We start from the raw sequence: 27,471 nt of genomic DNA on the forward strand, positions 1-27,471 counted from the left end.
GTTCCACCAGCATTTTGTGTGTGTTATTAAAACTTATGCGGTGAAGGATGAGAGAAAGCAAGCAACTTTTGCATGTAGAGAAGGAGGCTATAGACAGTGTGGAAAACACAGGATTATTGATATATTGTGACCTTTACAATCTCTTTTAAAGGTGTCCCAGTTTAAAACTAGGACAAGCTAGATGTAGACCGCATCTTCTGATCCAAATGCTTATTTAGGACATTCCTACTTGTTCATTTAATCCATTTTTTTTTGCAGTGAGATGGGCCTCAGTGTAAATTCTAGTCTGCTTTTGAATCAATGTTTCAACCGCTCTAAATTTAAGTTTGAGATTGGCTACGTGCATCACATGAAATGTGTCATTTGCCTCAGCGCCCGACGCAGTCTGAGGTTGTGCTGGAGGATTAAGACGTTTCGCAGGCTGCTCACAAAGCAAGTGTCGCTTTGCTACCAGCGCCAACGTAGCACACCTGCAGCTTGCTGGCCCTAACCTGTCGGTCTTTGGAATGTGGGAGGGAACCAGAAGAAACCCACATGGTCAGAGGGAGAACATGCAGACTCCTTATAGGCAGCAGTCATTAATCGAGCCGGGAGCCATCGGCGCTGTAATAGCGTTACCCCGATCGCTTTGCTACCATGCCGCCCCACGATAATTTGAAAATTGAGAACAGGAAGAGACTGTTCAGCTAGACGCATTTGTGAGATCAGGGCTATTCTGTGACCTGCAAGCACGAGGGAATCTGCAGATGCTGGAAATCCATGTGACACACAAAATGCTGGAGGAACTCAGCAGGCCAGGCAGCATCTACAGAAATAAACAAATATTCAACCAGTCCGTCTCAGCCCGGAACATCAACTGTTTACTCTTTTCCATAGATGCTGCCTGGCCTGCTGGGTTCCTTCAGCATTTTGTGTGTGTTATTCTGCGACCTAACCTTTTTTCTTCATCTTTTAGCGAAATTTCTTCATGATTTTAGTTAAGATCTAGCCGTCTCAAGTTTAAGTGTAATATTTGAGCCATGTTGCCTGTTGCAGTTGGGATTTTTATATGTCCAAGCTATCCTAACTTTATATTTGAAAAGCCTTGCTGTAAAATGCTTCCAAATCCGATCTCCCAACTAGTGGATGTCTGTGAAGAGGACGAATTTCAGGTTGTATAACTGTATATGTACTCTGATATTAAATGGACTTTGAAACCTTTGTAAAAAGATTGTACGTCTCAGTACTGGGTACAATGGCCCAGCACCAGAAACAATTCTATTGACCCAAAATGCAGTCTTTAATACTTGGAAAATTCAAGCAAATAAGCACCTAAAGTCCAAAGAGATCTGTCCTTGTAATTTATTGGTGCTCTGGATGGTCAAACCAGGCCATGGAGCGATTTTACAAGGACCTTTGTACCATCATTCTTGGTACGAACCCGATGCAGGTCCAACAGACCCTTGTTCCATATACGCACTCACTACTCATTTCCAGATTTGAATTGTGAGATTATATTCAGGACAGAGATGTCTGCCATTTTGTTTTAGGGATGTGATCTAAAATCAGAAATGTTGCAGTTTGTGAAGAATTGTCTCTGGTGCCGAGCCATCATACCTAATACACGCTTTTGAGCATTCGCTTTACGACAACTCGCTGTTACGAAAGACTTACATTAGTACCTGTTTTCGCTAACCAAAGAGGATTTTCGCTTTTACGAAAAAAGACGCCCGCTTTATACGTGTGTTTACCCCGAGAAAGACTACAATGACCGTGAAGCCTTGTGCGGGCAGTTGTTTGCATATGCGTGTACGTGCCAATTTTTTTCTCCAAATCGATTTTGGTTCGCTGCCTTCCTGAGTTTGATAAGTGAAACTACACCGTACCTACAATATTTCTATTTTATATAGGGTGTAAATTTATTATATCATTCCTGCTTTTACTATGTGTTAGTGTTATTTTAGGTTTTATGTGTTACTTGGTTTGATTTGGTGGGGTTTTTTTTGGGTCTGGGAACGCTCAAAAAATTTTCCCATTTAAATTAATGGTAATTGCTTCTTCACTTTACGACATTTTGGCTTATGAACGGTTTCATAGGAACGCTGTACCTTCGGATTGCGGGGGAAACCTGTACTAAGATAGACCATCCTTTTTCAAAGGTTTTAAAGTCAATTTAATATCAGAGTACGTACGCAGTTATAGAACCTGAAATTTGTCCTCTTCACAGACATCCACGAAACAAAGAAGCCCTGTAGAACAATAGAAATATCGAAGCCCCCTCCATTTGCCCAGGCAGTGGCAAAAGCAATGATCCACCCCCACCCAAGCCTCCCTAAGCACTGTCACCCCTGCACCCTAAAAAGATGATCTTTTCTCTTTGAAGGCGTGGCTGGGGAATAGTTCTACGGGAAGTGACTGTGCAGTGGTAATTCACCGATGGTAATATGTGGTAATTAGCAGGCTGTTGTATAATAGAGAGCATATGCAGTAAGCGTAACTAATCCTGTTCCAGTGTATGTGAGAAGAGCAAGGGACCTCTCTATGAATCAGATTTGGGAATCATCTTGAGAGACAAGCATATTTAGAAGAGTTTGAACTGTCAGAACAATTGAATATTGAAAGGCCTTGATAGAGTGGATGTGGAGAGGATGTTTCCTATAGTGGGGGAGTCTAGGACCAGAGGACACAGATAGAGTGGATGTGGAGAGGATGTTTCCTATAGTGGGGGAGTCTAGGACCAGAGGACACAGATAGAGTGGACGTGGAGAGGATGTTTCCTATAGTGGGGGAGTCTAGGACCAGAGGACACAGATAGAGTGGATGTGGAGAGGATGTTTCCTATAGTGGGGGAGTCTAGGACCAGAGGACACAGACAGAGTGGATGTGGAGAGGATGTTTCCTATAGTGGGGGAGTCTAGGACCAGAGGACACAGATAGAGTGGATGTGGAGAGGATGTTTCCTATAGTGGGGGAGTCTAGGACCAGAGGACACAGATAGAGTGGACGTGGAGAGGATGTTTCCTATAGTGGGGGAGTCTAGGACCAGAGGACACAGACAGAGTGGACGTGGAGAGGATGTTTCCTATAGTGGGGGAGTCTAGGACCAGAGGACACAGATAGAGTGGACGTGGAGAGGATGTTTCCTATAGTGGGGGAGTCTAGGACCAGAGGGCACAGATAGAGTGGATGTGGAGAGGATGTTTCCTATAGTGGGGGAGTCTAGGACCAGAGGACACAGATAGAGTGGATGTGGAGAAGATGTTTCCTATAGTGGGGGAGTCTAGGACCAGAGGACACAGATAGAGTGGATGTGGAGAGGATGTTTCCTACAGTGGGGGAGTCTAGGACCAGAGGACACAGATAGAGTGGATGTGGAGAGGATGTTTCCTATAGTGGGGGAGTCTAGGACCAGAGGGCACAACCTCAGAATAGAAGGACGTCCCTTTAGAACAGAGATGAGGAGGAATTCGTTTAGCCCAGAGGGTGGTGAATCTGTGGAATTCATTGCCGCAGGTGGTTGTGGAGGCCAGGTCGATGGGTATATTTAAAACGGAGGTTGATAGGTTCTTGATTAGTCAGGGCGTCAAATACCAGACAGGAGCCATGGGGTTGAGAGGGGTAGTAAGTTGGGAGTGGCATGGTACCATGGAGGTTAGCACAGCACTTTACCGGAGACCTGGGTTCAGTTCCCAGTGCTGCCTGTAAGGAGTTTGTGAGGTTTCCTCCAGGTGCTCTGGTTTCCTCCTCCTCTCCAAGGACTTTCCGGTTGGTAAGTTAATTGGTCATTGTAAATTGTCCTATGGTTAGGCTAAGATTAAAGCAGAGAGGGGGAATTGCTGGCAGCGCAGTCCGAAAGGGCCTGTTCCGCACTGTATCCCAATAAGTAAATAATACATTAAAAATAATAGACAGTAGGTGCAGGAGTAGGCCATTCGGCCCTTCAAGCCTGCACTGTCATTCACTGTGATCATGGCTGATCATCCACAGTCAGTGCCCCGTTCCTGCCTTCTCCCCATATCCCTTGACTCCACTATCTTTAAGAGATCTATCTAACTCTTTCTTGAAAGCATCCAGAGAATTGGCCTCCACTGCCTTCTGAGGCAGAGCATTCCACAGATTCACCACTCTCTGGGTGAAAAAGTTTTTCCTGAACTTTGTTCTAAATGGCCTACCCCTTATTCTTAAACTGTGGCCTCTAGTTCTGGACTCACCCATCAGCGGGAACATGCTCCCTGCCTCTAGCGTGTCCAATCCCTTAATAATCTTATATGTTTCAATCAGATCCCCTCTCATCCTTCTAAATTCCAGTGTATACAAGCCCAGTCGCTCCAATCTGTCAACATATGACAGTCCCGCCATCCCGGGAATTAACCTCGTGAACCTACACTGCACTCCCTCGATAGCAAGAATGTCCTTCCTCAAATTTGGAGACCAAAACTGCACACAATACTCCAGGTGGGGTCTCACCAGGGCCCTGTACAACTGCAGAAGGACCTCTTCGCTCCTATATGCAACTCCCCTTGTTATGAAGGCCAACATGCCATTAGCTTTCTAAATCAGCCATGATGGAATGGTAGAACAGACTTGATAGACCGAATGGCCTAATTCTGCTGCTGTGTTTTGCGGCCTAGTAGCTTATTCCTTTTTAACCACTAACCGAACCACTCGGTGATAAGCGCATCCCCTCTTGCTTTGCAGCTGTGATCGAGGAGCGTGCGTCCCCCCTCGCCCCCCGAAGGATGAGCAGCACGATGTCAACGGGCACAGATTACGACAGCATTGAAATCCAGCAGCAGTACAACGACATCAACAACCGGTGGGACGCCGGCGAGGAGGAGTGGGACAACGAGAACAGCTCGGCGCGACTCTTTGAGCGCTCGCGTATCAAAGCCTTGGCAGGTAGGCAGATTTACTCCGGACCGGCGACCAGCCGGTGTGGGTTTTAAACGGCAGCCGGGGAGTAAAATAAATCGGTCTTTCGGTAATGGTGATCGTACTGTAGAGACATACCTGGTTCACTAGGAGGTAAGTCATCTGTGTGACCCTCATGTGACTCCAGATCCATCAAGATGGTGGACTGTGGACCTGCCCTTAGAAATAGCCAGTATGATATCTCACAGTGAAAACTGGGGATGGGTAATGTCTTTTGTGATTCCTGTATCCTGTGAATCAATTAAAAGAAGTTTATTTTTCGTGGCATATTTTGTTGAAGTTGTATAAGACATTGGTGAGGCCTGGTTTGGAGTAGTGTGTGCAGTTTTGGTCACCTACCAATAGGAAAGATGTAAATAAGGTTGAAAGATTGCAGAAAAAACTTATAAGGATGGTGCTGGGTCTGAAGGAAATATTGAATAGGTTAGGACTTTATTCCTTAGAACGTGGAAGATTAAGAGGAGGTTTGATAGAGGTGTACAAAATTATGAGTGGTATAAATAGGGTAAATGCAAGCAGACATTTTCCACTGAGATTGGGTGGGACTACATCTGAAGATCGTGGGTTAAGGGTGAGAGGTGAAAAGTTTAAGGGGAACTTGAGTTGAAACTTCTTCGCCTGGAAGGTGGTGAGACTGTGGAGCGAGCTGCCAGCACAAGAGATGCATGCGAGCTCGATTTTGATGTTTAAGGGAAGTTTGCATTGGTACATGGAGGGCTGTGGTCCCAGTGAAGCTCAGCGGGAATCGGCAATTTAAGTGGTTGCAGCATGGACTAGATGGGCCAAAGGGCCTGTTTCCGCGCCGTACTTTTCTATGGCTCCAAGTTAATTCTGTATTTCCTGGTTCTGTCAAACTAGACAGCGTGAGGTGCTGTTAGACGGCAGTGTACCGTTGAAGGGAAACCTAAATTCATTCTCAATCTCTGCTTTCCAGCGGGTTTCTCTAGCGGACATCTTAAACTAACTGCGCGTTCCCTGTCCAGGCGCCAAGGGCAAATGCAGGAGCCTCATGCCTGGTTGGGAAGAGGGCATGACAACACAGGGGAGGTTAAAGAGAGGATGGACTCCGTGGTGGGTCATGGTGTGGGTGGAGGGGCCTTTTCTCAATGACATGCACAGATCCTTCCCGACCACGCCCAGTTCAAAATCCATTCACGAAGTACTGCTGAGCACCCACCATCATGGGGAGAAGGGACAAGTTTCAGTTAGAAATATTGTGACTTTTGTCGTGTGGTTCTGCTTCCTGGTCTCGTTACATTGCTTTCCTTTATATTTCGGGCCAGTTCAGGCATTAACGTTGCCCTGAAGGTTTGCTGCCGTCTTTTGCTGTATTTGCGGGGGGAGGAAAAGGACGCGTTTGTTTGATGCAAGGTGTTGTGGCTGTGAATGAAGTCACCGGAGAGATACTGAATCTGGTGGATGTCGAGGTCTTCATAAAAGCAAGGATGTAATGTTGAGGCTTTGTAAAGCACTGGTGAGGCCTCACTTGGAGTGTTGTGAGCAGTCTTGGGCCCCTCGCCTGAGAAGGACGTGCTGATATTGCAGAGGGTTCAAGGGAGGTTCATAGAAAACAACACTGGGATTGAAAGGCTTATCATATGAGGAGCGTCTGATGTCGCTGGGTCGCTGCTCACTGGAAGAATGAAAGGGGCGGGGGAATCTCATTGAAGCCTATCAGATTTTGAAAGGCCCCGATGGAATGGATGTGGCGTTAATGCAGAATTCTGTGTTTTCACCCATTCTTTCTGGGTTTTTTTTGTGCGAGGGAGGGGTGTTTGGAGGTCAGCGTTCTTGTTGAGTTTCTTGAGGGGGGAGGGGGGTCGACATTCTTGTCGCTTTTCATTGTGTTTGCCGTTCCTTCCTGAACTGACTGCCGTGGTTTTCTTTGTTCCGTGCCTGTCTGGAGAAGGAGAGTCTCGGAGTTGTATTCTGCATACGTACTTGGATAATAAATGAACCTTTGAGCATTTACCCGGGGAGAACTTACAACGGGCAACAAGTTTGTCTTTGCCACGTGGGAGGAAACTTCGGGAGATGACGCACTCGCGGGGAGGAGGTTCAAATTCCGTACCGTATCGGACGTCAGGATCGAGGCCAGGTCACCGGAGCTGTCCAAACGCTGTCAACACTTATCCCTTTCCCTCACGTTTGATGGAATGGACCGTTTTGATTCCGACCCTTTTCCCAGCTATCGCCCCACCTCGGAGAACAGTCATCAGCCTCGAGCAAGGTGTAAGCACCCTGATCAATCCCATCTTTCTCTGGAAGCAGGGGTTCCCAACCTGGGCCCCGCAGACCCCTCAGTTAATGGTAGGGGTCCGTGGCATAGAACTCCGGGTCTAGAGATTCTGAAGGCCTTGAGCTTCATCACTGGGCAGGATCCTTCACTGGGGTCTTCCTGCTTTGTCTGTGACAGCCACTCGAGACCGAGTGGTTTAATGAGAGGCAAGTGCCAAGGGTTTCTCACGCCTGACCATTGGACAAGCTGAAGTTTTACTGGAGTGCGCTTTACTTAACAGCATCAACTACGATCGTTTGAGTTCTCCCGGCGTAGGAGCCATGCATCCGTTTTCTATCTGCACTGTTATTCTATGTCGCATGTTTATTGTGGTAGCTAGTCACTTGGGTGGGGGTGTGGTTAAAGCGAGGGGAATAAGTGAGGTGTTCATGCTTTGTAGAACCATAATCATAGGACATTACATTACAGTACAGAAACAGGCCTATTGGCCCTTCTTGGCTGTGCTGAACCATTTTTCTGCCACGTCCCACTGACCTGCACCTCATCCCTCCAAACCCCTGGTTAGTTTGGAGCTGGGGACTGCATTTGAAATTGCTGAAGTCTGTTTATTAAACACAAGGTACACTGCAGATGCTGTTGTCCAGTCAACACGTACAACGCGCTGGAGGAACTCAGCAGGTCGGGCAGCGTCCGTGGAAACGAGCTGTGGCAAACGTTGACTGCTCGTTTCCACGGATGCTGCCCGACCTGCTGAGCTCCTCCAGCGCGTTGTACGTGTTGATTAAGTCTGTTTAATATTGCTCGTTTTAGTTTCGTCATTTTGAGGTTGTATGTTTTGCTAGTTGCCAATAGAGGATCAAACGCATTTCTTTAACTTTTTGAACATTATTATTCGATTGGATCAAAGGGCACGTCAAACAGGATAAGTTCACTTTTATCCCAATTTATTTTGTAGCCTGATATTTTCCCATATTTTCCCTATATTATTTTTATTAGGTGATATTGAAGGGATGAAACCGAAACCCAAATTGAATAAATATCAGAAAGAATTCATAAAAATTGCATTGGCAGTAGCCAAAAAGGCTATTCATGAAATCGGATTCATACTTAAGTACATAGATCGTTGGAAGAACGAAATTTTCAGCTGTATTCCATTTGAAAAAATTACTATAATTTAAGAGATAAATATGAAACATTTCTGAAAATTTGGTGCCCTTATTTACAAAAGACAGGATTAAATATATAGGTGCTCCGAAGATAAAATTATTGGTTATTTGGGGAAAGAAATAAATATATATACTAAAGCTATTATGAACTCCGTGGAGCAAGTGGGGATCTTCCGATATCCAGGCATTCATTCATTCATTCATTCATTCATTCATTCTTTCTTTCTTTCTCTCTTTCTCGCTTTCTCTCTTTCTCTCTCTCTCTTTCTTTCTACAGGGATATGTTAGGGGGGAGGGGTTAAGGGGAGGGGGAAGGGTTGATAATTTTTTTTCTTTCTGTAATCATTTGAAAACTCAATAAAATTAAAAAAAAACTGCATAAGTGTTCTCTAACTTGTTCGAGTAGCCGCTACACTCGGTAAGCTTCACTCAAAATCCCAGAGAAATGTATCTCTGGAATAAAGTCTTGCTGATCAAGACAGCTTAGTGCATGCTTTAGTTAGGAACAGTCTTGTGTGTTTATAAGGAGTTGTTTGCTTGATGGGGGGGGGGGGGTGTTTGTGTGTGTGTGTGTGTGTGTGTGTGTGTGTGTGTGTGTGTGTGTGTGTGTGTGTGTGTGTGTGTGTGTGTGTGTGTGTGTGTGTGTGTGTGTGTGTGTGTGTGTGTGTGTGTGATTTTAAAAAAGCTGAAGCAAGCTTTTCGTTTTCCTGTCTGTTCTCTGAACTGACTCAGTAACGGTATGTTTCATCTGTGCAAAGCAAGATCTCGAATTCTGCGGAGAGCCGTGCGCGAGTGGAAACGCAGCCTCTCTGTATCCACAAGACGATCTGCGATAGCCGCACTGATCCATGGCCGTGGCATTCACGTGGACAGGCTTTTGGTGATGTTATCTCTGAGCAGCTTGAAGCTCTCAACCTCACCGCTGTTGGCGTAAACAGGAGCGTCTGCGCTGACCCACTTCCTGAAGCCAGTGACCAGCTCTTCTGTTTGTTCAGAGCTGATAGCTCCAATGTGACTGGAGGGCCAGTCAGTGGTTCGTGAGAAGGCAGAAAATTACAACTTAAACTGATGCCACTGCTGCAGAAAGAATTAAGATTCACTTCAGAACATTTCGACAGCATAGAGTGCAGATTGGCAACAGGAGTAGGCAGGCATGTTGTTAACTCCAGCTCAGCCTTGGATTCAGACAGACAGACAGACAGACATATTGATCCCGAGAGAAATTGGGTTTCGTTACAGTCGCACCAACCAAGAATAGTGTAGAAATATAGCAATATAAAACCATAAATAATTAAATAATAATAGGTAAATTATGCCAAGTGGAAATAAGTCCAGGACGAGCCTATTGACTCAGGGTGTCTGACACTCCAAGGGAGGAGTTGTAAAGTTTGATGGCCACAGGCAGGAATGACTTCCTATGACGCTCAGTGTTGCATCTCGGTGGAATGATTCAGTGAGGCTTGCATAAGTAGTCACACTACAAGGGAAAAAAAACACACTTAAGTACCTTCAACTATCAGGATTTCCCGCTGGCCAACCATTTTAATTCCACTGCCCGGTCCCATTACGACATGTGTCACGATGTGGCCACTATTGTGTTGGAAGAGTAGCACCTCATATTCTTTTTGGGTAACCTCGTACCCGATGGCAGGGAAATCAAATTTCTCTAACTTCCAGTTCTTTCAACCCCCACCTCTCTTTTTCCATTCCCCATTCTAGCTCCCTTCTTAACCCTTCTCCTCATCTGGCCATCACCCCCACCCCCCCCCCCCGCCCCGGTGGCCCTCCTCCTCTTCTTTCTCCCATGGTCCACTCCTCTCCTCCTTCAGCCTTTTTACCTTTTCCATCTCCCACCTTCCAGCTTATACCCTCCTCCCCTTCACCCTCTCACCATGAGGGATGCCTCACGTCTTAATAAGCTGGTAAGGAAGGCGGGCTCTGTCGTGGGCAAAGTACTGGAGAGTTTAACATCGGTAGCTGAGCGAAGGGCGCTGAGTAGGCTATGGTCAATTATGGAAAACCCTGAACATCCTCTGCATAGCACCATCCAGAGACAGAGAAGCAGTTTCAGCGATAGGTTACTATCGATGCAATGCTCCTCAGACAGGATGAAGAGATCAATACTCCCCAATGCCATTAGGCTTTACAATTCAACCGCCAGGAGTAAGATATGTTAAAGTGCCGGGGTTAGGACTCAATGTACTTAAGTAAACTACTTAAGAACTTTTTAAAAGCTATTATTAATGCTTTTTGAGAGAGTGATTTAGATGCATATCATATTTTTACTGAGTTAAGTATTGTATGTAATTAGTTTTGCTACAACAAGTGTATGGGACATTGGAAAAAAATGTTGAATTTCCCCATGGGGATGAATAAAGTATCTATCTATCTATCTATCTATCTATCTATCTATCTATCTATCTATCTATCTATCTATCTATCTATCTATCATCCCCTCACTTATCACATTCTAGTTTGTACTCCTTGCCCTCTCCCCCCCCCCCCCCAGTCCTGTCCCGGTGAGCGGTCTCAGTCGGAAAAGTCGACAGTTTATTCTCTGCCACAGACGCCACCTGACCGACTGAGTTTCCAGCATTTTGTGGTACATTCCGACACTTCATCAAAAGGGGACAGCTTTGACCAGCGCCCATGTCACTTAGGTTTATCCCAAAGTATTACTGAGTGGAATAGATCACGGGCGTTTGCATAACATGTTTAAATTAGTCTTGTATTCTGACACTTGTGCAGCTGTGTTCCATTAGTCCAAGGATAAGCCACGTCCCTGCAACGATGCCTCTGCTAACAGTCGTCAGTTCTATTTTCGCTCATTTCAGCTTTTTTTTAAAATAAAAATTGAGGAATCGATTGCTTCTGCTGACAGAAAAACTTCTACTCTTCAGTCTAGTGAGGAGTTTCTTTCTATGCCTGTGAGTTCAGAGGGCACAGCCTCGGAATAGCAGGACGTCCCTTCAGAACGGAGATGAGGAGGAGTCCCTCTTGCCAGAGGGTGGTGAGTCTGTGGAATTCCTCGCCACAGGCGGCTGTGGGGGCCGAGTCGTTGGAGAGGAATAGACAGTCAATGTTTCGGGCCGGAAAGGGGGAAGAAGCCAGAGTGAGAAGGTTGAAGGGGCAGTATACAGTGCCGTGCAAATGTTCGGGCACCCCTGGTCAGAATGTCTGCTATTGTGAATAGCTAAACGAGTAAAAGATGAACTGATTTTCAAAAGGCGTAAAGTTAAAGATGACACATTTCTTTAATATTTTAAGCAAAGAAACTTTTTTATTTCCATCTTTTACCGTTTCAAAACAACAAAAAAGGAAAAGGGCCCGAAGCAAATGTTTGGGGCACCCTGCATGGTCAGTACTTAGTAACACCCCCATTGGCAAGTATCACAGTTTGTAAACGCTTTCTGTAGCCAGCTAAGAGTCTTTCAATTCTCTTACTATCTCTCCTTTCAGTTAGTCCTGACGAAGGGTCTCGGCCCGAAACGTCGACAGCGCTTCTCCCTATAGATGCTGCCTGGCCTGCTGTGTTCCACCAGCATTTTGTGTGTGTTGCTTGTCTTTCAATTCTTGTTTGGGGGATTTTCGCCCATTCTTCCTTGCAAAAAGGCTTCTAGTTCTGTGATATTCTTGGGCCGTCTTGCATGCACTGCTCTTTTGAGGTCTATCCACAGATTTTCGATGATTTTTAGGTCAGGGGGCTGTGAGGGCCATGGCAAAACCTTCAGCTCACGCCTCTTGAGGTAGTCCGTTGTGGATTTTGAGGCGTGTTTAGGCTTGTGTTGCAGCCAGTGGCACAGGGAACATTTCACTGGTAGAGGGAAGAATGAATTCAACTAAATACCAGCAAATTCTGGAAGCAAACATCACACCGTCTGAAAAAAAAAGCTGAAGATGAAAAGAGGATGGCCTCTACAACAGGATAATGATCCTAAACACACCTCAAAATCCACAATGGGCTACCTCAAGAGGCGCAAGCTGAAGGTTTTGCCATGGCCCTCACAGTCCCCTGACCTAAAAATCATCGAAAATCTGTGGATAGACCTCAAAAGAGCAGTGCATGCAAGACGGCCCAAGAATCTCAGAGAACTGGAAGTCTTTTGCAAGGAAGAATGGGCGAAAATCCCCCAAACAAGAATTGAAAGACTCTTAGCTGGCTACAGAAAGCGTTTACAAGCTGTGATACTTGCCAACGGGGGTGTTACTAAGTACTGACTATGCAGGGTGCCCAAACTTTTGCTTTGGGCCCTTTTCCTTTTTTGTTATTTTGAAACTGTAAAAGATGGAAATAAAAAAAAGTTTTCTTGCTTAAAATATTGAAGAAATGTGTCATCTTTAACTTTATGCCTTTTGGAAATCGGTTCATCTTTTACTCGCTTAGCCATTCACAGAAACAGAAATTCTGACCAGGGGTGCCCAAACTTTTGTACGCCACTGTCAGCTACCAGGTATTAGAAGCCAGAAGAGGGGGCAGGTGGGTGGGTAGGGGAGAGGGCTAAAGTGAGAAGCTGGCAGGCTTACTAAGAAAAGGACTGAGGACAGAATCTGATGGGACTCCGCCATGAAGTGACGCTGTGTCACCACATCACAGCCCCTTGTCCACCGAGTACAATGACTGGTACTGATAGGCTGTTATGTGCGAGATGTGGTTTTAAGTCTTTTTTAAAATTATTACACAGAATGGGTGTATTCTGCTCAGTTGGATTGTCTCTGTTGAAGCCCATTAATTTAATGCAGATTCTCTCATTCTTGTTAAAAGCCTCGGGTCATTTGCATGGATCCACCTGGCTGTGAAACAGGCTGAACTGGTCCCGGCCGCTGTTGATGCTCTCTGCGCAGTTTAATTGCTGTTGACCAGCTCGGCATGTCGGAATGTGCACAGGCAGTCTTGGGAGGCAAATTAGAAGCACGCAAATTAAAATGGTCGTGCACCTCCAACTATAAGTTAGCACATTGTGTAATAAAACACCCCAGGTATGGCAAGACTAATAAAGGAAAAAAAAATCAAAATTTTAACTTTCATTTTCTTATAATTGTGGAATCTGTCAGCCAGATTTGTTTTTGTAACACAGGTGTGTGGGTTGAGGGCCTGACTCAGCGTGACTCGGGTATGTCACAAGACTTGGATGAGTGAGAGACAGCGGAGTGAGGCAGAGCATTAATGAATGTGGGGCGTGATTCGCGAGTCTGCAGGTGTTCAGAAAATTGGTGGTGTAGAGAGGGAGGAAGGTGTTTAAGGATATGGTCTCAGATAGATCAGCTGGGAAGTGTGTGGTTCAAAGGGAAATGGAACGGTTCTCTTAAGTGTGAAGTGATGCGTTTTGCAAAGGCAAGCGGGCAAGGTTCTAGGGAGTGCTTTACAAACAGGAGGACCTTGAGATGTCAATTCATAAATCCCTGGGAGTCCTAACTTAATTCAGTTCAAGCAACACATACAAAATGCTGGCGGAACGCAGCGGGCCAGGCAACATCTGCAGAACATGAGTCCTGACGACGGGTCTCGGCCCGAAACGTCGACTGTGTTTTGTCCTATAGATGCCGCCTGGCCTGCTGTGTTCCACCAGCATTTTGAGTGCGAGTTGCTTGAATTTCCAGCATCAGCAGATTTCCTCGTGTTTGCTTTAATTCAATTCAAGTTTAATTGTCATTCAGCCATACATGAATACAGCCAAACGAGACAGTGTCACTCCGGAGGGCCAAGGTGCAAAACGCAGCACGAGACATACACTTAGCACATACAAGGTAGCAAGCACATAAGCGTATCAGTATGATCCGGCCACCCCAAAAAAAAATAGTCCAGACCCTGAGCCAATGAATGCAGCAGAAATCTGCAGTTGGCCACATTGCAGCTTGTCTTCTGCCGAGCGAACAGTAGGGGGCAGCACCGACTCCAGCCTGAACGCTGCGCCACACCGCCCCCTGGTGGAGTGCACCAGCTCCGGTGCCCCTCTCCTGGAGGCTGTAAACAGGCAATATCGCGGCTTGAGGCCCCGGGATCCTTGCACACACAAGATAGCAAACACAAACAAACATATCGGTAAAATAAAACCACGCGGAAAAAAAATACAGTCGGCCCTCCTTATCCCAGGGTTCCGCAACCGCGGATTGGGAAAACCCGTAAGTTCTCTCTCCAGCTCTTGGTGTTTGAGCATGTACAGACTCTTTTCTCTTGTCATTATTCCCTAAACAATATAATATAACAACTATTTACATAGTATTTACTTTGTCTTAGGTATTATAAGTAATCTAGGGATGATTTAAATTATACGGGAGGATGTGCTTAGGTTACCGCGGATCGGGATCGAAAAAAAACGGAAGTTCTCTAAGTCGGAACAGGTACATCCGGTATTATTTAGCGTCAGTTAGTCAAACATTTGTCTTAGTATATAATACATATTTCACCTTTCTATGCATATAAAACACTTAAGAAACGAATGTATTTCAATAATCAAACCACTGCATTGCTTAGTTATAATTGTAGCTTTCATTGGGGCAGGGCCTTTCACATGCTCCATTATTCTCACTTTATGCTTTCAAATTGTTCCGATCGTTGACCGACTGTAGCCTAACGCTTTTCCAATTAATGATGGCGTTTCACCGCTTTCCAATTGCTTTATTATTTCCACTTTATTTTCAATTGTGATTGTTTTCCGTCAACGGAACAGAAAAACTGCGGGCAGCAGGTCCTGAGCTCCGCCAGGTCCTAAATTCCACCGCACTGAGACAGGTTAAATAAGGTCTGGGGCTCCGCTGGGTCCTAAAGTCCACCGCACTGAGACAGGTTAAATAAGGGACTTGAACTTCTGCGTTTTTTGGTACCTGTGGTGGGGGGATCCCGGAACCAATCCCCCGCAGATAAGGAGGGCCGACTGTATATATAGAGACCAGATCTTGAGTCCATGAATGCCGCAGAACTCTGCAGTCGACCGCAACGCAGCTTGTCTTCTGCTGAGCAAATACAGGAGGACAGCACTGACTCCCGCCACACCGCCCCCTGGATAAGATGATGAAGAAGGGAAATGGGGTGCATCGCGCACACAAAATGCTGGAGGAACTAAGCCAGTCAGGGGCGCCCTGGAATCTATCCCAGACCTCAGGTGAAGAAGCCCCCCCACCCCCCCGCTCCAGGGTGTTGCCTGGATAGGTGTTACAGTTGTAAGGAGAGACTGGTTCGACTGGGTTTATTTCCTCAGGAATATTTATGTTGGATCTGCTGGGAATAAAGGAAGGGTTTACATGAAGAGAGAGATGGAAAGAGAACAGGGAATTTTGTGGCAGGAATTCTAGCGTAGCTGCATCTGGTCAGTTTGAATGTACCAGAACAGCTTACTGATTGACAGGCTACACGATGGCTTGCTGGTTTCCCTGCAGGCAGCCGGCTAACAGACATTCCATAATGGATTAATAGCTTTTGCATTGCTCGCAGGGTTAGCCTTTTCCCTGCATTATGTAGGCCCTGTTTATTCCGCTGGTCGAGCTAATTGATACCCAGATTTGCAATTAAAATCGGGTGACAGGAGCAAGGAGGGCTTGCTGAGATGGTGCAGGGCGCTGGAGAGAGCCGAGCAACACGCACAAAATGCCTCAGCAGGAACTCGGGCGGCATCCGTGGAAAAGAACAAACGGGCGACGTTTTGGGGCGCGGCCCTTCCTCCGGACTGGAAGGGAAAGGGGGAAGCTGCCAGAATGAAAAAGGCCGGGAGCGGGGAGGGGAAGGGGGCGAGCTGGAAGATGGCCAGGTGGATGGGAACGGTCAAGAGCAGGAGAGGAAGGAATCTGATGGGGGAGGAGGAGGGGACCCGGGGGGGGAAATAATCGGCAGCTGAGTCAGAGTGGGGGGGGGGGGGGGAAGAAAGGAAAGTTGGGGGTGGGATTTGTGTAACAGAAGGAGAAATCGATATTTGTGCCATCAGTTTGGAGGGTACCCAGACGGAATATAAGGTGTTGCTCCTCCACCCTAAGGGTGGCCTTGTCTTGGCACAAGAGGAGCCCACGGATTGAATAGGCTCGTTTGCATCTTTCTTTGAATTACTCCACGAGTATTTGGTTTGGGATTGACTTCAGCATAGATCGATGAGATTGGTTCGGTTCCGTGGATGAGTGACTTGCCCTGTGTGGTTGAATGTTGGCCTGTACTCACTGTAATTTGGAGGAAAGGCAGATGGCATACGGTGTCTGGGAGTGTATGGTCATGCACTTCGGTAGGAGAAATTAAAGGGAAGATTATTTTCTAAACGGAGAGAAAATTCAAAAATCTGAGGTGCAAAGGGACTTGGGAGTCCTTGTGCAGGATTCCTTAAAGGTTAATTGCAGGTTGAGTCTGTGGTGAGGAAGGCAAATGCGATGTTAGCATTCATTTCGAGAGGACTGGAATATAAAAGCAAGGATGTAATGTTGAGATTTTATGAAGCACTGGTGAGGCCTCACTTGGAGTATTAGCAGTATTACACCCCTTATCTTAGAAAGGGTGTGGTGAAATTGGAGAGGGCAACGGAGGAGGTTCAAGAAAATGATTCCAGGATGGAATGGATTGTCATGTGAAGAGCGTTTGATGACCTTGGGCCTGTATTCACCGGAATTCAGAAGAATGAGGGAGGTGACCGAATTGGAACCCATCGAATGTTGAAAGGCCTCGATAGAGTGGATGTGGAGAGGATGTTTCTTGTGGTGCAAAAATCTACGACCAGAGGACACAGCCTTGGAATAGGGAGGTGTCCTTGTAGAACAAACATGAGGAGGAATTTCTTTAGCCAGGGAGTGGTGAATCTGTGGACTTTTTGCCACAGGGGGCTGCGGAGGCCAAGTCATTGGGTATATTTAAGGCAGAGGTTGATAAATTCTTGATTCGTCAGGGCATGAAGGGATACGGGGAGAGGGCAGGAGATTAGGGCTGAGAGGGAAATCGGATCAGCCATGATAAAATGGCGGAGCAGACTCAATGGGCCGAATGGCGGAATTCTGCTTCTATGTCTTATGGGCTTATGGAATAAAGAGGTGATTTAATTGAGAATTTAGAATTACAAGGAATGCGTCTCATAAATTACAGTTATTATTATACTGCTATCCTTGGTTAGGTGAAACTCGGAGAGGGGGAGGAGTGAGGTAAAGAGCTGGGAATTTGATAGGTGAGAGGTAAAGTGCTGGAGAAGGGAGGACAGAAGAACATAGAGGGAAGGGAAGGAGCACCGGAAGGAGGTGGTGGACAGGTAAGGAGATAAGTTGTGAGAGGGAAAAGAATTGGGAATGGTGAAGGGGTGGGGGGGGGGTGGTGGGACAATTACCAGAAGTTGGAGAAGTCGAGGTTCACGCCATCAGGTTGGAGGGTACTCAGATGGGAATATAAGGTGTTGCTCCTCCGACCTGAGTGTGGCCTCATCGTGGCAGTAGAGTAGGCCTTGGACTACTGAAGCCCTGAAGCTTCCACCACCCCTCTCCCGGTTTCACCGATCACCGGCCAATTTGTACTTCTGCCTCCCCTCCCCACCTTCTTACTCTAACTTCTTCCCCCTTCCCTTCCAGTCCTGGTTTACTCTCTCCCAGAGATGCTGCCTGGCCTGCTGAGTTCCTCTGGCATTCTGTGCGTGCGATACCTTGAAACCCAAACGCACCAACTCACCCCATGGGGGCACAAGGGGGGGGGGGAATCACACTGAACTTGACCATGAATCAGTGTAGGCAGAAGAACTGAGGCTGCACGCTTCTGCAGATTCCAACGCAAGCCGAAGCGATCTGAAATCAGCACGTCGTGAGCTATCACGGAGCGGGCTGGTTTAACCGGACGGACAGCGTATGACGAGGCATTAAATGGGAGTAGGTTGATAGAACGCTGGGGGGGTTCAGTGGTTGTAAAGTAGTCTTGTGCAGATGGAAGGAGCTGGTGGGGACTGAAGAAGTACTGTTAAGTTTTTTTTCCTCTGTTCTATGTGTTTGTCATAATTTGTTTCAAACCTCTGATTTGGTGGTGTCAGGAGATAAATTGACCTTGTGTCATGACGTGACCGTGGCCATTTGATTTACTCTGATTTCTTTCACCGCTATCATCGAATGCATCTATTACGCTGTTGGAATTCTGAGATTTATGGATTCGACTGTAGTTCACCTTGGCCTCTTTCAGTTCTGTGTGGTTTTTTTTTCTTGGCAAACTAGAGCTGCAACTCGATGACCTTCATCTGGTCAGGGAAAGAGAGGGGGTGATAGAGAGGAGCTGTAGGCAAGTAGTCACACTGGGGCCTCGGGAGACGTATAAGTGGGTAACAGTCAGGAGGGGGAAGGGCAAGAGGCAGATACCAGAGAGTAACCCAGTGGCTGTCCCCCTTAACAATAAGTACTCCTGTTTGAGTACTGTTGGGGGGCTGAACGGCCTACCTGGGGGCAACAGTGGCCGTGCCTCTGGCACAGAGTCTGGCCCTGTGCCTCAGAAGGGTAGGGAAAGGAGGAAGGCGGCAGTAATAGGGGACCCTGTATTAGGGGGTCAGACAGGCGTTTCTCTGGACGCGGGAAAGAAACACAGATGGTTGTTTGCCTCCCAGGTGCCAGGGTCCGGGATGTTTCTGATCGCGTCCACGATATCCTGAAGTGGGAAGGAGAACAGCCAGAGGTTGTGGTACATATTGGTACCAGTGACAGATTTCTGGATCATTGGGTCCTCTTTTGGGGCAGGCGTGACCTGTACAAAAAGGACGGGTTGCACTTGAATCCGAGGGGGACCAATATCCTGGCGGGGAGGATTGCTAAGGCTATTGGGGAGAGTTTAAACTAGAATTGCTGGGGGTTGGAACCGAATGGAAGAGGCAGAGGAAGGGGCTGATGGCTGACAAATAGAGAAAGCTTGGAGACAGTGCGAGAGGGAGGATAGGCAGCTGCTAGAGAAGGGATGAGCTCAGACCGGTGGTCTGAGATGTGTCTATTTTAATGCAAGAAGCATCATGAACAAAGTAGATGACCTTAGAGCATGGATCAGTACTTGGAACTATGATGTTTTGGCCATTACAGAGACTTGGCTAGTTCAGGGGCAGGAATGGTTACTTAAAGTGCCAGGCTTTAGATGTTTCAGAAAGGACGGGGAGGGAGGCAAAAGAGATGGGGGTGCTGATCAGAGATAGTGTCACGGCTGCAGAAAAGGAGGAAGTCATGGAGGGATTGTCTACTGAGTCTCTGTGGGTGGAAGTTAAGAATAGGAAATGGTCAATAACTCTACTGGGTGTTTTTTTATAGACCACCCAATAGTAACAGGGACATCGAGGAGCAGATAGGGAGACAGATTCTGGCAAGGTGTAATAATAAGAGTTGTTGTTGTGGGAGATTTTAATTTCCCAAATATTGATTGGCATCTCCCTAGAGATTGCAGAGAAGGGTTGGAGACGGGGTGAAATTTGTTAGGTGTGTTCAGGAAGGTTTCCTGACACAATATGTAGATAAGCTTACAAGAGAAGAGGCTGTACTTGATCTGGTATTGGGAAATGAACCTGGTCAGGTGTCAGATCTCTCAGTTGGAAAGCATTTTGGAGATAGTGATCACAATTCCATCTCCTTTACAATAGCATTGGAGAGAGATGGGAACAGACAAGTTAGGAAAGTGTTTAATTGGAGTAAGGGGAAATATGAAGCTATCAGGCAGGAACTTGGAAGCATAAATTGAGAACAGATGTCCACAGGGAAAAGTACAGAAGAAATGTAGCAAATGTTCAGGGGATATTTGTGTGGCGTTCTACATAGGTACTTTCCAGTGAGACAGAGAAAGGATGGTAGGGTACAGGAACCGTGGTGTACAAAGGCTGTTGAAAATCTAGCCAAGAAGAAAAGGAAAGCTTATGAAAGGATCAAAAAACTAGATATTGATAGAGATCTAGAAGATTATAAGGCTAGCCAGAAGGAGCTTAAGAATGAAATTAGGAGAGCCGGAAGGGGCCATGAGAAGGCCTTGGTGAGCAGTAAGAAAAACCCCAAGGCATTCTACAAGTATGTGAAGAGCAAGAGGATAAGACATGAGAGAATAGGACCAATCAAGTGTGACAGTGGAAAAGTAAGTATGGAACCGGAGGAGAGAGCAGAGATACCTTGTGAATACTTTGCTTCAGTATTCACTATGGAGAAGGATCTTGGCAATTGTAGGGATGCCTTACAGTGGATTGCAAAGCTTGAGCATATAGTCATTAAGAAAGAGGATGTGCTGGAGCTCTTGGAAAGCATCAAGTTGGATAAGTATCCAAGACCGGACGAGATGTACCTCAGGCTACCATGGGAGGCGAGGGAGATTGCTGAGCCTCTGGCAATGATCTTTCAATCTTCAGTGGGGATGGGAGAGGTTCCAGAGGATTGGAGGGTTGCAGATGTTGTTCCTTTATTCAAGAAAGGAAGTAGAGATAGCCCAGGAAATTATAGACCAGTGAGTCTTTCTTCAGTGGTTGGTAAGCTGATGGAAAAGATCCTGAGAGGCAGGATTTATGAACATTTGGAGAGGCATAATATGATTAGGAGTAGTCAGCATGGCTTTGTGAAAGGCAGGTTGTGCCTTACGAGCCTGATTGAATTTTTTGTGGATGCGACTAAACACATTGATGAAGGTAGAGCAGTAGATGTAGTGTATATGGATTTCAGCAAGGCATTTGATAAGGTACCCCATGCAAGGATTATTGAGAAAGTAAGGAGACATGGGATCCAAGGGGACATTGCTTTATGGATCCAGAATTGGCATGCCCACAGAAGGCAAAGAGTGGTTATAGACGGGTCATATTCTGCATGGAGGTCAGTGACCAGTGGAGAGCCTCAGGGATCTGTTCTGGTACCCCTCTCTTCATGATTTTTATAAATGACCTGGATGAGGAATTGGAAGGATGGGTTAGTAAATTTGCTGATGACACAAAGGTTGGAGGTGTAGTGGATAGTGTGGAGGGCTGTCAGAGGTTACAACAGGACATCGATAGGATGCAAAACTGGGCTGAGAAGTGGCAGATGGGGTTCAACCCAGACAAGTGTGAACTGGTTCATTTCGTTAGGTCTAATATGATGGCAGAATATAGTATTAATGGCAAGACTCTTGGCAGTGTGGAGGATCAGAGGGATCTTGGGACGCTCAAAGCTGCTGCGCAGGTTGACTCTGTGGTTAAGAAGGCATAAGGGGCATTGACCTTCATCACCTGTGGGATTGAGTTTACATAAATTGCGCGGTTAAGGTGTTGCTAGTGGAGAACAAAACCCCACAGAATCTGGAAAACTAAACTAAAAGCAGAAAACGTTCTCAGATCTGAGGCCAGAGCCACGGGGTTAATGTTTCAGGCCAGTTGAACTCTTGGAATGTTCTCAGCCTGAAAGGCTGACTCCTTTGTCTTTTTCTCTCCACCCTCTTTACCCTCCTCCTCCCCCTCCCTCTTCCCCTTACCCCCCTCCTCCCCCTCCTAACCCCTTTGCTAATCTAAAGTCCATTGAGTACTGATGGAGGGTCTCGGCCCGAGACATCAACTGTCTATTCATTTCCATAGATGCTGCCTGAGCTCCTGAGTTCCTCCAGCATCTTGCCTGCAGACCTTCGCGTATTCACCCTTTCCCATCCCACATACTCAGCCTCCATCTCCAGGACAGGCCACCTCCGAACCTCCAGTCCTGGTCCCTGGGATCTTGGGCCTCCCAACTCCGGACTTCACCCCCCCACGACTGACCTACTGAACACTTGCGGACTTTTGAGTTCCTGATCTTCAACCGCACGGCTGAATTGCAGGCAGGTCAGGTGCCCATTTTTCAGTTCACATTATTTGGGCGTTGGTTTTAATTGCCAGAGAGAGAGGGACTATTGCAGGATGAGTATGCTGGTTTCAGAATCTGCTTCCACATCCGGACTGCATGCACAAAGCAGACACCAGCTCAGATTCTGTAAATATTTGGGACAGGAGCCTGTTGGTTCAGGATATCACTTGAATGGCTTCATTGTCTAATTGGCTTGTAATCCCTCGTCCTGTGACACTGCAGTAAGATACAGTTTCATCATTACCTGCTGCAGCTTATGTCATCATTCGAGCTAGCTATCTGCTAACCTTTGACATTTTCCTTAAATGGTTGAAGACAACAGACTGTGCCAGAGTTTTACCTGAAGCTATGAGGCTCCAGGTTGGGTGGGGGACAGCTAAATCGGCAGCAGATGAGTAATGTGGCTAAAATTAAACTGTAATCAACAGAAAGTCTGAACAAGTTTGGGTGCAGGCCGTTTCGCAGGCCTGATTCTGAGAGGGTTCTTGGTTGAAACCTTGACTCCTTCCTGATCTGAAATCAAAGTCTGCAGACGCTGGAAATCCGAAGCAGCACACACACACACACACACACACACAGAACTCTGGAGGAGCTCAGCAGGCCAGGCAGCCTCCCTGGAGAAGAGAAAACAGGCGACGTTTTGGGGCGAGACTCTTTATCAGAACTGGGAAGGAAGAGGGGAAAGTGTCATAATAACCAGGCGGGTGGGAAGGGGAGAAGACGTCAAGGTCCTTTCTGCCCTCAAGATCCAAGTTGATTTGATCAAAGTATAGACTTACACGAGCGACCAACACCCGTGAGAGTGTGCCCGCAAGTGTCACCATGCATTCCGGTGTCCACAATGTTCACCGGAGAGCAAATCAACAACAGAAAGACAAACCCTTTCTGTCTCTCTCTCCACATCCCATCCACAATCCTCTAACTCAAGAGTAGGCTCACCTCTTCGGCCTCCAGCGGGCCTAGACGCTGGGCTTCGAGTTGCCCAGCGGGCCTGGACACTGGGTTTCCACTTGCCCGGTGGACTTGCAGAGATTTGTCGACTTCTGGTTCAACCTTCTGATTCCTCAGGATCTGCCGGTCACTGAACACTTGTCCTCAACCTTCAGACTCACCAATGACAGGACCCCGAGCTACAGTCTCGCCGATCGTAAACCCGAGGGGTGAGGGTCTTTGGACTCCGTTCCTCCGACCAGCAACCAAGTCTGACTCCAAAGTGGTTACAAACACTCCGTGTCAGTATTTCAAGGAAGAGCAGGGTCATTCAGTCCAGTGGCCCGAGACCATTTCAGTAGCAACATATTTATTGTGATCACACTACTGTTAGTGGGAGCTGGCTGAGCACATAACTTTTTCAATCAAGGGTAAGAACGAAAACAAAATTTCCTTTTTGTAAAGACAATTCCTATGCCCCCTCAATTTCTGTTTCACTTTGCTTGCCGGTACTCCTGAAGTGCTTTACGGCCAGTTTAAGGTATGTAACATGGCAGTCTTTTGCGCACAGCAAGCTGCCGCGAACAGCATTGTGCGATGCAACACAAACAAAATGCTGGAGGAACTCAGCAGGTCAGGCAGCATCTGCGGAAATGAATAAACAGCCGACGTTTTGGGCGACGTCCTGACGAAGGGTCTCTGCCCGAAACGTCGACAGTGCTTCTCCTTGTAGATGCTGCCCAGCCTGCTGTGTTCCACTAGTATTTTGTTTGTGTTGATCTTTTGGGCAAGACTGGAAAGGATGGGGGAAGGCGCCAGAATGAAAAGGGGGGCGGGGGGAAGGCAAGGCGGATAGGGTCAAGGGCTGGAGAGGAAGTATCTGATGGGGAGGAGAGTGGGCCATAGGTGAAAGGGAAGGAGGAAGGGCTCCAGGGGGAGGTGATGGGCAGGAGAGCTGAGAGGCCAGAGTGGGGAATAGAAAAAGGGGAAGGGGGGGGAGTGTTTTTTTTTAACTAGGAGGAGAAATCGATCAAGTTGGAGGCTTCCCAGACAGGAAAAAAAAGGTGTTGCTCCTCCACCCTGAGGGTGACCTGACACGTGAGAGTGGGAATGGAACAAAAATGATTGAGGCAGGTACATTAGCAACACTTGTAAGGTACTCGGGACAGGTACGTGGACAGAGCACAGATTTGGAGCGGAGGTTCCCAACCCGGGGTGCACGGACCCCTTGCTAAATGGTATTGGTCCCCAGGTTTTTAAAAAAAAAAGAGGGTTGGGGACCCCCGGTTTTGAGGGACATGGGCCAAATGCAGGTAAACGAGACTCGCTCAGGTAGGAATGTTGGCTGGCCTGAAGGACCTGTTACCGTGAACTTGCTTTTGTGATATCAGTGAAAGCATAAATAGTGGCCAAGGACGCGGGTGAGTTGCCCTGCTCGGCTTGGAAGTGGGGAGTGGCAGAAGAAAGAACCTTGTCTTAACATCGGCAAGTGCAGAGCTCAAAGCGTTACAGGAGGAAGTAAATATGTCAAGAGAATATGGACTTTAAAAAAAAAACAATTTGCACACGGTAGATCAGAGAATGGTTGAAAAATTAGAAGGGGATTGACTGAGAATTCTTTGAAAAAATATTTGCACTTGTTGAATTGTTTCTGGAAGTGTTGGAAGTATTTTGTTTATACTGTGGATTTAAATATGAAATCCCTTACCGCAGAGGCCAGTGAGGTCAAATTAATCACAGTGTGTACGCAGGAAGCGGCTGAGCCCTTGGAAGAGGAAAAAAAAGCATGAAAGCGAATTGGGAGGGGATGAAGTAATAAGATCAGAGTCTTCCCGTGTCTGCCTGTCAACAAGAAATATTTGAAGAAATGAAGTAGCCTCCTGTGCTGACATTGCTCGAAAAATATAGGAACAGGACCAGTCTGTACAAACCTTGCAAGCCCGCTCTGTCGTTCAGTGAATTTCCATTTTTCTCCCCTGTGCTCTCTTTCTGTCTTCTGCCTGTTATGCCCGCTGGCGTTTCGGGCGGCGATGAAGGTCCTCCATCTCTGGCGGTGTTCACGGCTTCCTTCATCGTGCTGGTAGCTTCCTCTCGGGTGTCACTTCTGTCAGTCGTGCAAGGATGTAATGTTAAAACGTTATGAGTCCTCATTTGGAATATTATGAGTAGTTTTGAAACCTTATTTAAGGAAGGATGTGCTGACACTGGAGAGGGCTCAAAGGAGGTTCACGGAAATGATTCCAGGATTGAACGGCTTGTCGCAGGAAGAGCTTTTGATGGCTCTGGGCCTGTATTCACTGGAATTCATAAGGGTGAAGGGGGGTGACCTAATTGAAACCCGTTAAATGGTGAAAGGCCTTGATTGAGTGGATGTGGAGAGGATGTTTCCTATGGTGGGAGAGTCCAGGACCAGAGGGCACAGCCTCAGAATTAGAGGGGTGGCCTTTCAGAATGGAGATGAGAGGGATCTTTAGCCAAAGAGTGGTGAATCTGTGGAATTCATTGCCATCGGCGGCTGTGGAGGCCAAGTCATTGGGTATATTTGAGGCAGAGGCCGATGGATCCTTGATTGGTCAGGGCATGAAGGGGTCCATGGAGAAGGCAGGAGGTTGGGGACTGAGAGGAAAAATGGATCAACCACGATGAAATGGTGGGGCAGGCTTGATGGGCCAAATGGCCTAATTCTGCTCCTATATCATAATGGTCTTAAGCTCCAGGTGGGGACTGAGGAACACCATTGTACTCCGACGCGGAAGGATCCTTCATTGTTGTTTCCGTAACAGTGTTGTAGACCAGTCAGGGTTGTTAACCCTGAGGTAAATCCCTTAACCTGGAGGACCGGTGGACCACTCTTAGTCTGGCCTTTACCCTTTGACCTATTTGGCATGGCTAACCCTACCAAGGGCCAAAGCATAAACCCCTGACTCCAGCCAACATAGCTCTCTTGGTCATTGAGGCACGCAAGCCTCCGAACCCAACGACGAGGTTGTAGCCCTCTTGGCGATTTTTTCCCCCCCTTGCACTTCCCCAATTCCCATTACTTTTTATTTGTTCTCCTTACTCCTGAAAAATCTTAATCAATCTCGGTCTTTGAAGCACTCAGTGACCATGCTTTCCCGCTGCCCTGGGGTAGCACGGTCCGAAGTTTCGAGGGTGCATTATATGTTTGGTGAAGCAGGGAGTGTTTGTATTGGAAGACAAGGGGACATTGGGACAAACTGGCTCAACTTGCAGCCGGTCGGGAAGCAAGGATTGCTGAGGTAGCCGGCGAGGTTAGGTTGCTGAGAATGAGAAAATCTGAAAAGTTCTATGCTTGGAATTGACACTCACCAGAATAGACTCCTCCCCCCTTTCTTTCTCGTTCTGACGAAGGGTCTCGGCCTGAAACATCAACTCTTTGTTCACTTCCAAGATGCTGCCTGACCTGATTTCCACCAGCATTCTGTGCGTAATGCTGCTGATGGTTCCACAAGTCGATACATCAGTCAGCAAGGCACTGAAAGACCCTTGGTCCTCATGGGAAGGATCTGACCTCAGCTGGAAATTGCTTTTTTTTTCCTTTTTGATCGTTTTCAGGGAAGGACCTTGCAGGCGGACATGAATCCGTGACTGTTGAAACAGAAAGTGCTCCCAGTGCTCATCGTTGAGGCCACGCCCGTAGGAACAGGATTTACGTTTCAGGTCGGAGAACCTTCAGTCAGTGTTGGGAAAGAAAGGGTTTAAGAAGTGAGAAGGATTTGGAAAGGTTGGGTGTGGGGTGGAACATAGCCCAGAGCGCATCGAAGTGACGTGGCCTGGGTCCGAGAGCGAGGAACAAGTCCAAGTTTGGACGATTTAAGTGCCAGGCCAGATGGATTGGAAGGACAGGGTGCAAGGACCAAGGGCCGCTCCCTTCTTCGCTGCGCTGAGGCTGTGGGCCGGCTCCGGGCTGCTTGTCCGCGTGCTCTGCGACGCTTTACCCCGCTTTGCGATGGACTGAAGCTGAGGCTGGGCGGGGTTCTGTTCTGGCTGCTCCAGGCATCTGAGGACTCACTTTCGTTCTGAGTGCTACTGGCTAACTTTTACCGTTGGCAGGGTTTGTGGTTTTGCTTAAACAATCTCTGCACGTTTGGGTGTTGGTTGTTTTTTTTTAAAAAATGGGTTATTTTGAGTCTCCTGTGGCTGGCTGCAAGGAGATGACTCTTTAGAAGGTTGTAGAATATGTACAGACTTTGATAATTAGTGTAGTTTGGACTTTGAAAATCAAGAAATGCAATTGCTAAAAATCCGAAATAAAAATTAAATGCTGGCAGCACTCAGCTGGCCTTGCAGTATCTGTGTTGAGGGAAGGATCAGTTTGTCAGACCAGTAGGATTGATCAGCTGATTGACTTACCTTCTTTGAAGATGTGTTTAGGAGTGATCATGAGGAGCCAGATTAACTGGGATCCGATCAGGAAATCAACAACCCTTGTGGGGGGCGGGGTAGTGGGGAGAGAAACGT

The 27,471-nt window shown here is 47.0% G+C and overlaps 1 protein-coding gene across 3 annotated transcripts in view; it reads left to right on the top strand.

The window, feature by feature from the left end:
- LOC140717621 (spectrin beta chain, non-erythrocytic 1-like) overlaps positions 1 to 27,471 on the top strand; it is a 448,197-nt gene that overhangs the window by 125,182 nt on the left and 295,544 nt on the right. For all 3 annotated transcript variants that reach the window (XM_073031202.1, XM_073031201.1, XM_073031203.1), the window contains exon 2: positions 4,678 to 4,878. In XM_073031202.1, the coding sequence (XP_072887303.1) occupies positions 4,719 to 4,878 (160 nt within the window). In that variant the 5' untranslated portion in view covers positions 4,678 to 4,718. The remainder of the gene's footprint in view (positions 1 to 4,677; positions 4,879 to 27,471) is intronic.

This window comes from Hemitrygon akajei, chromosome 28 (assembly GCF_048418815.1).
Source record: "Hemitrygon akajei chromosome 28, sHemAka1.3, whole genome shotgun sequence".
NCBI classification, from domain to species: Eukaryota; Metazoa; Chordata; class Chondrichthyes; order Myliobatiformes; family Dasyatidae; genus Hemitrygon; species Hemitrygon akajei.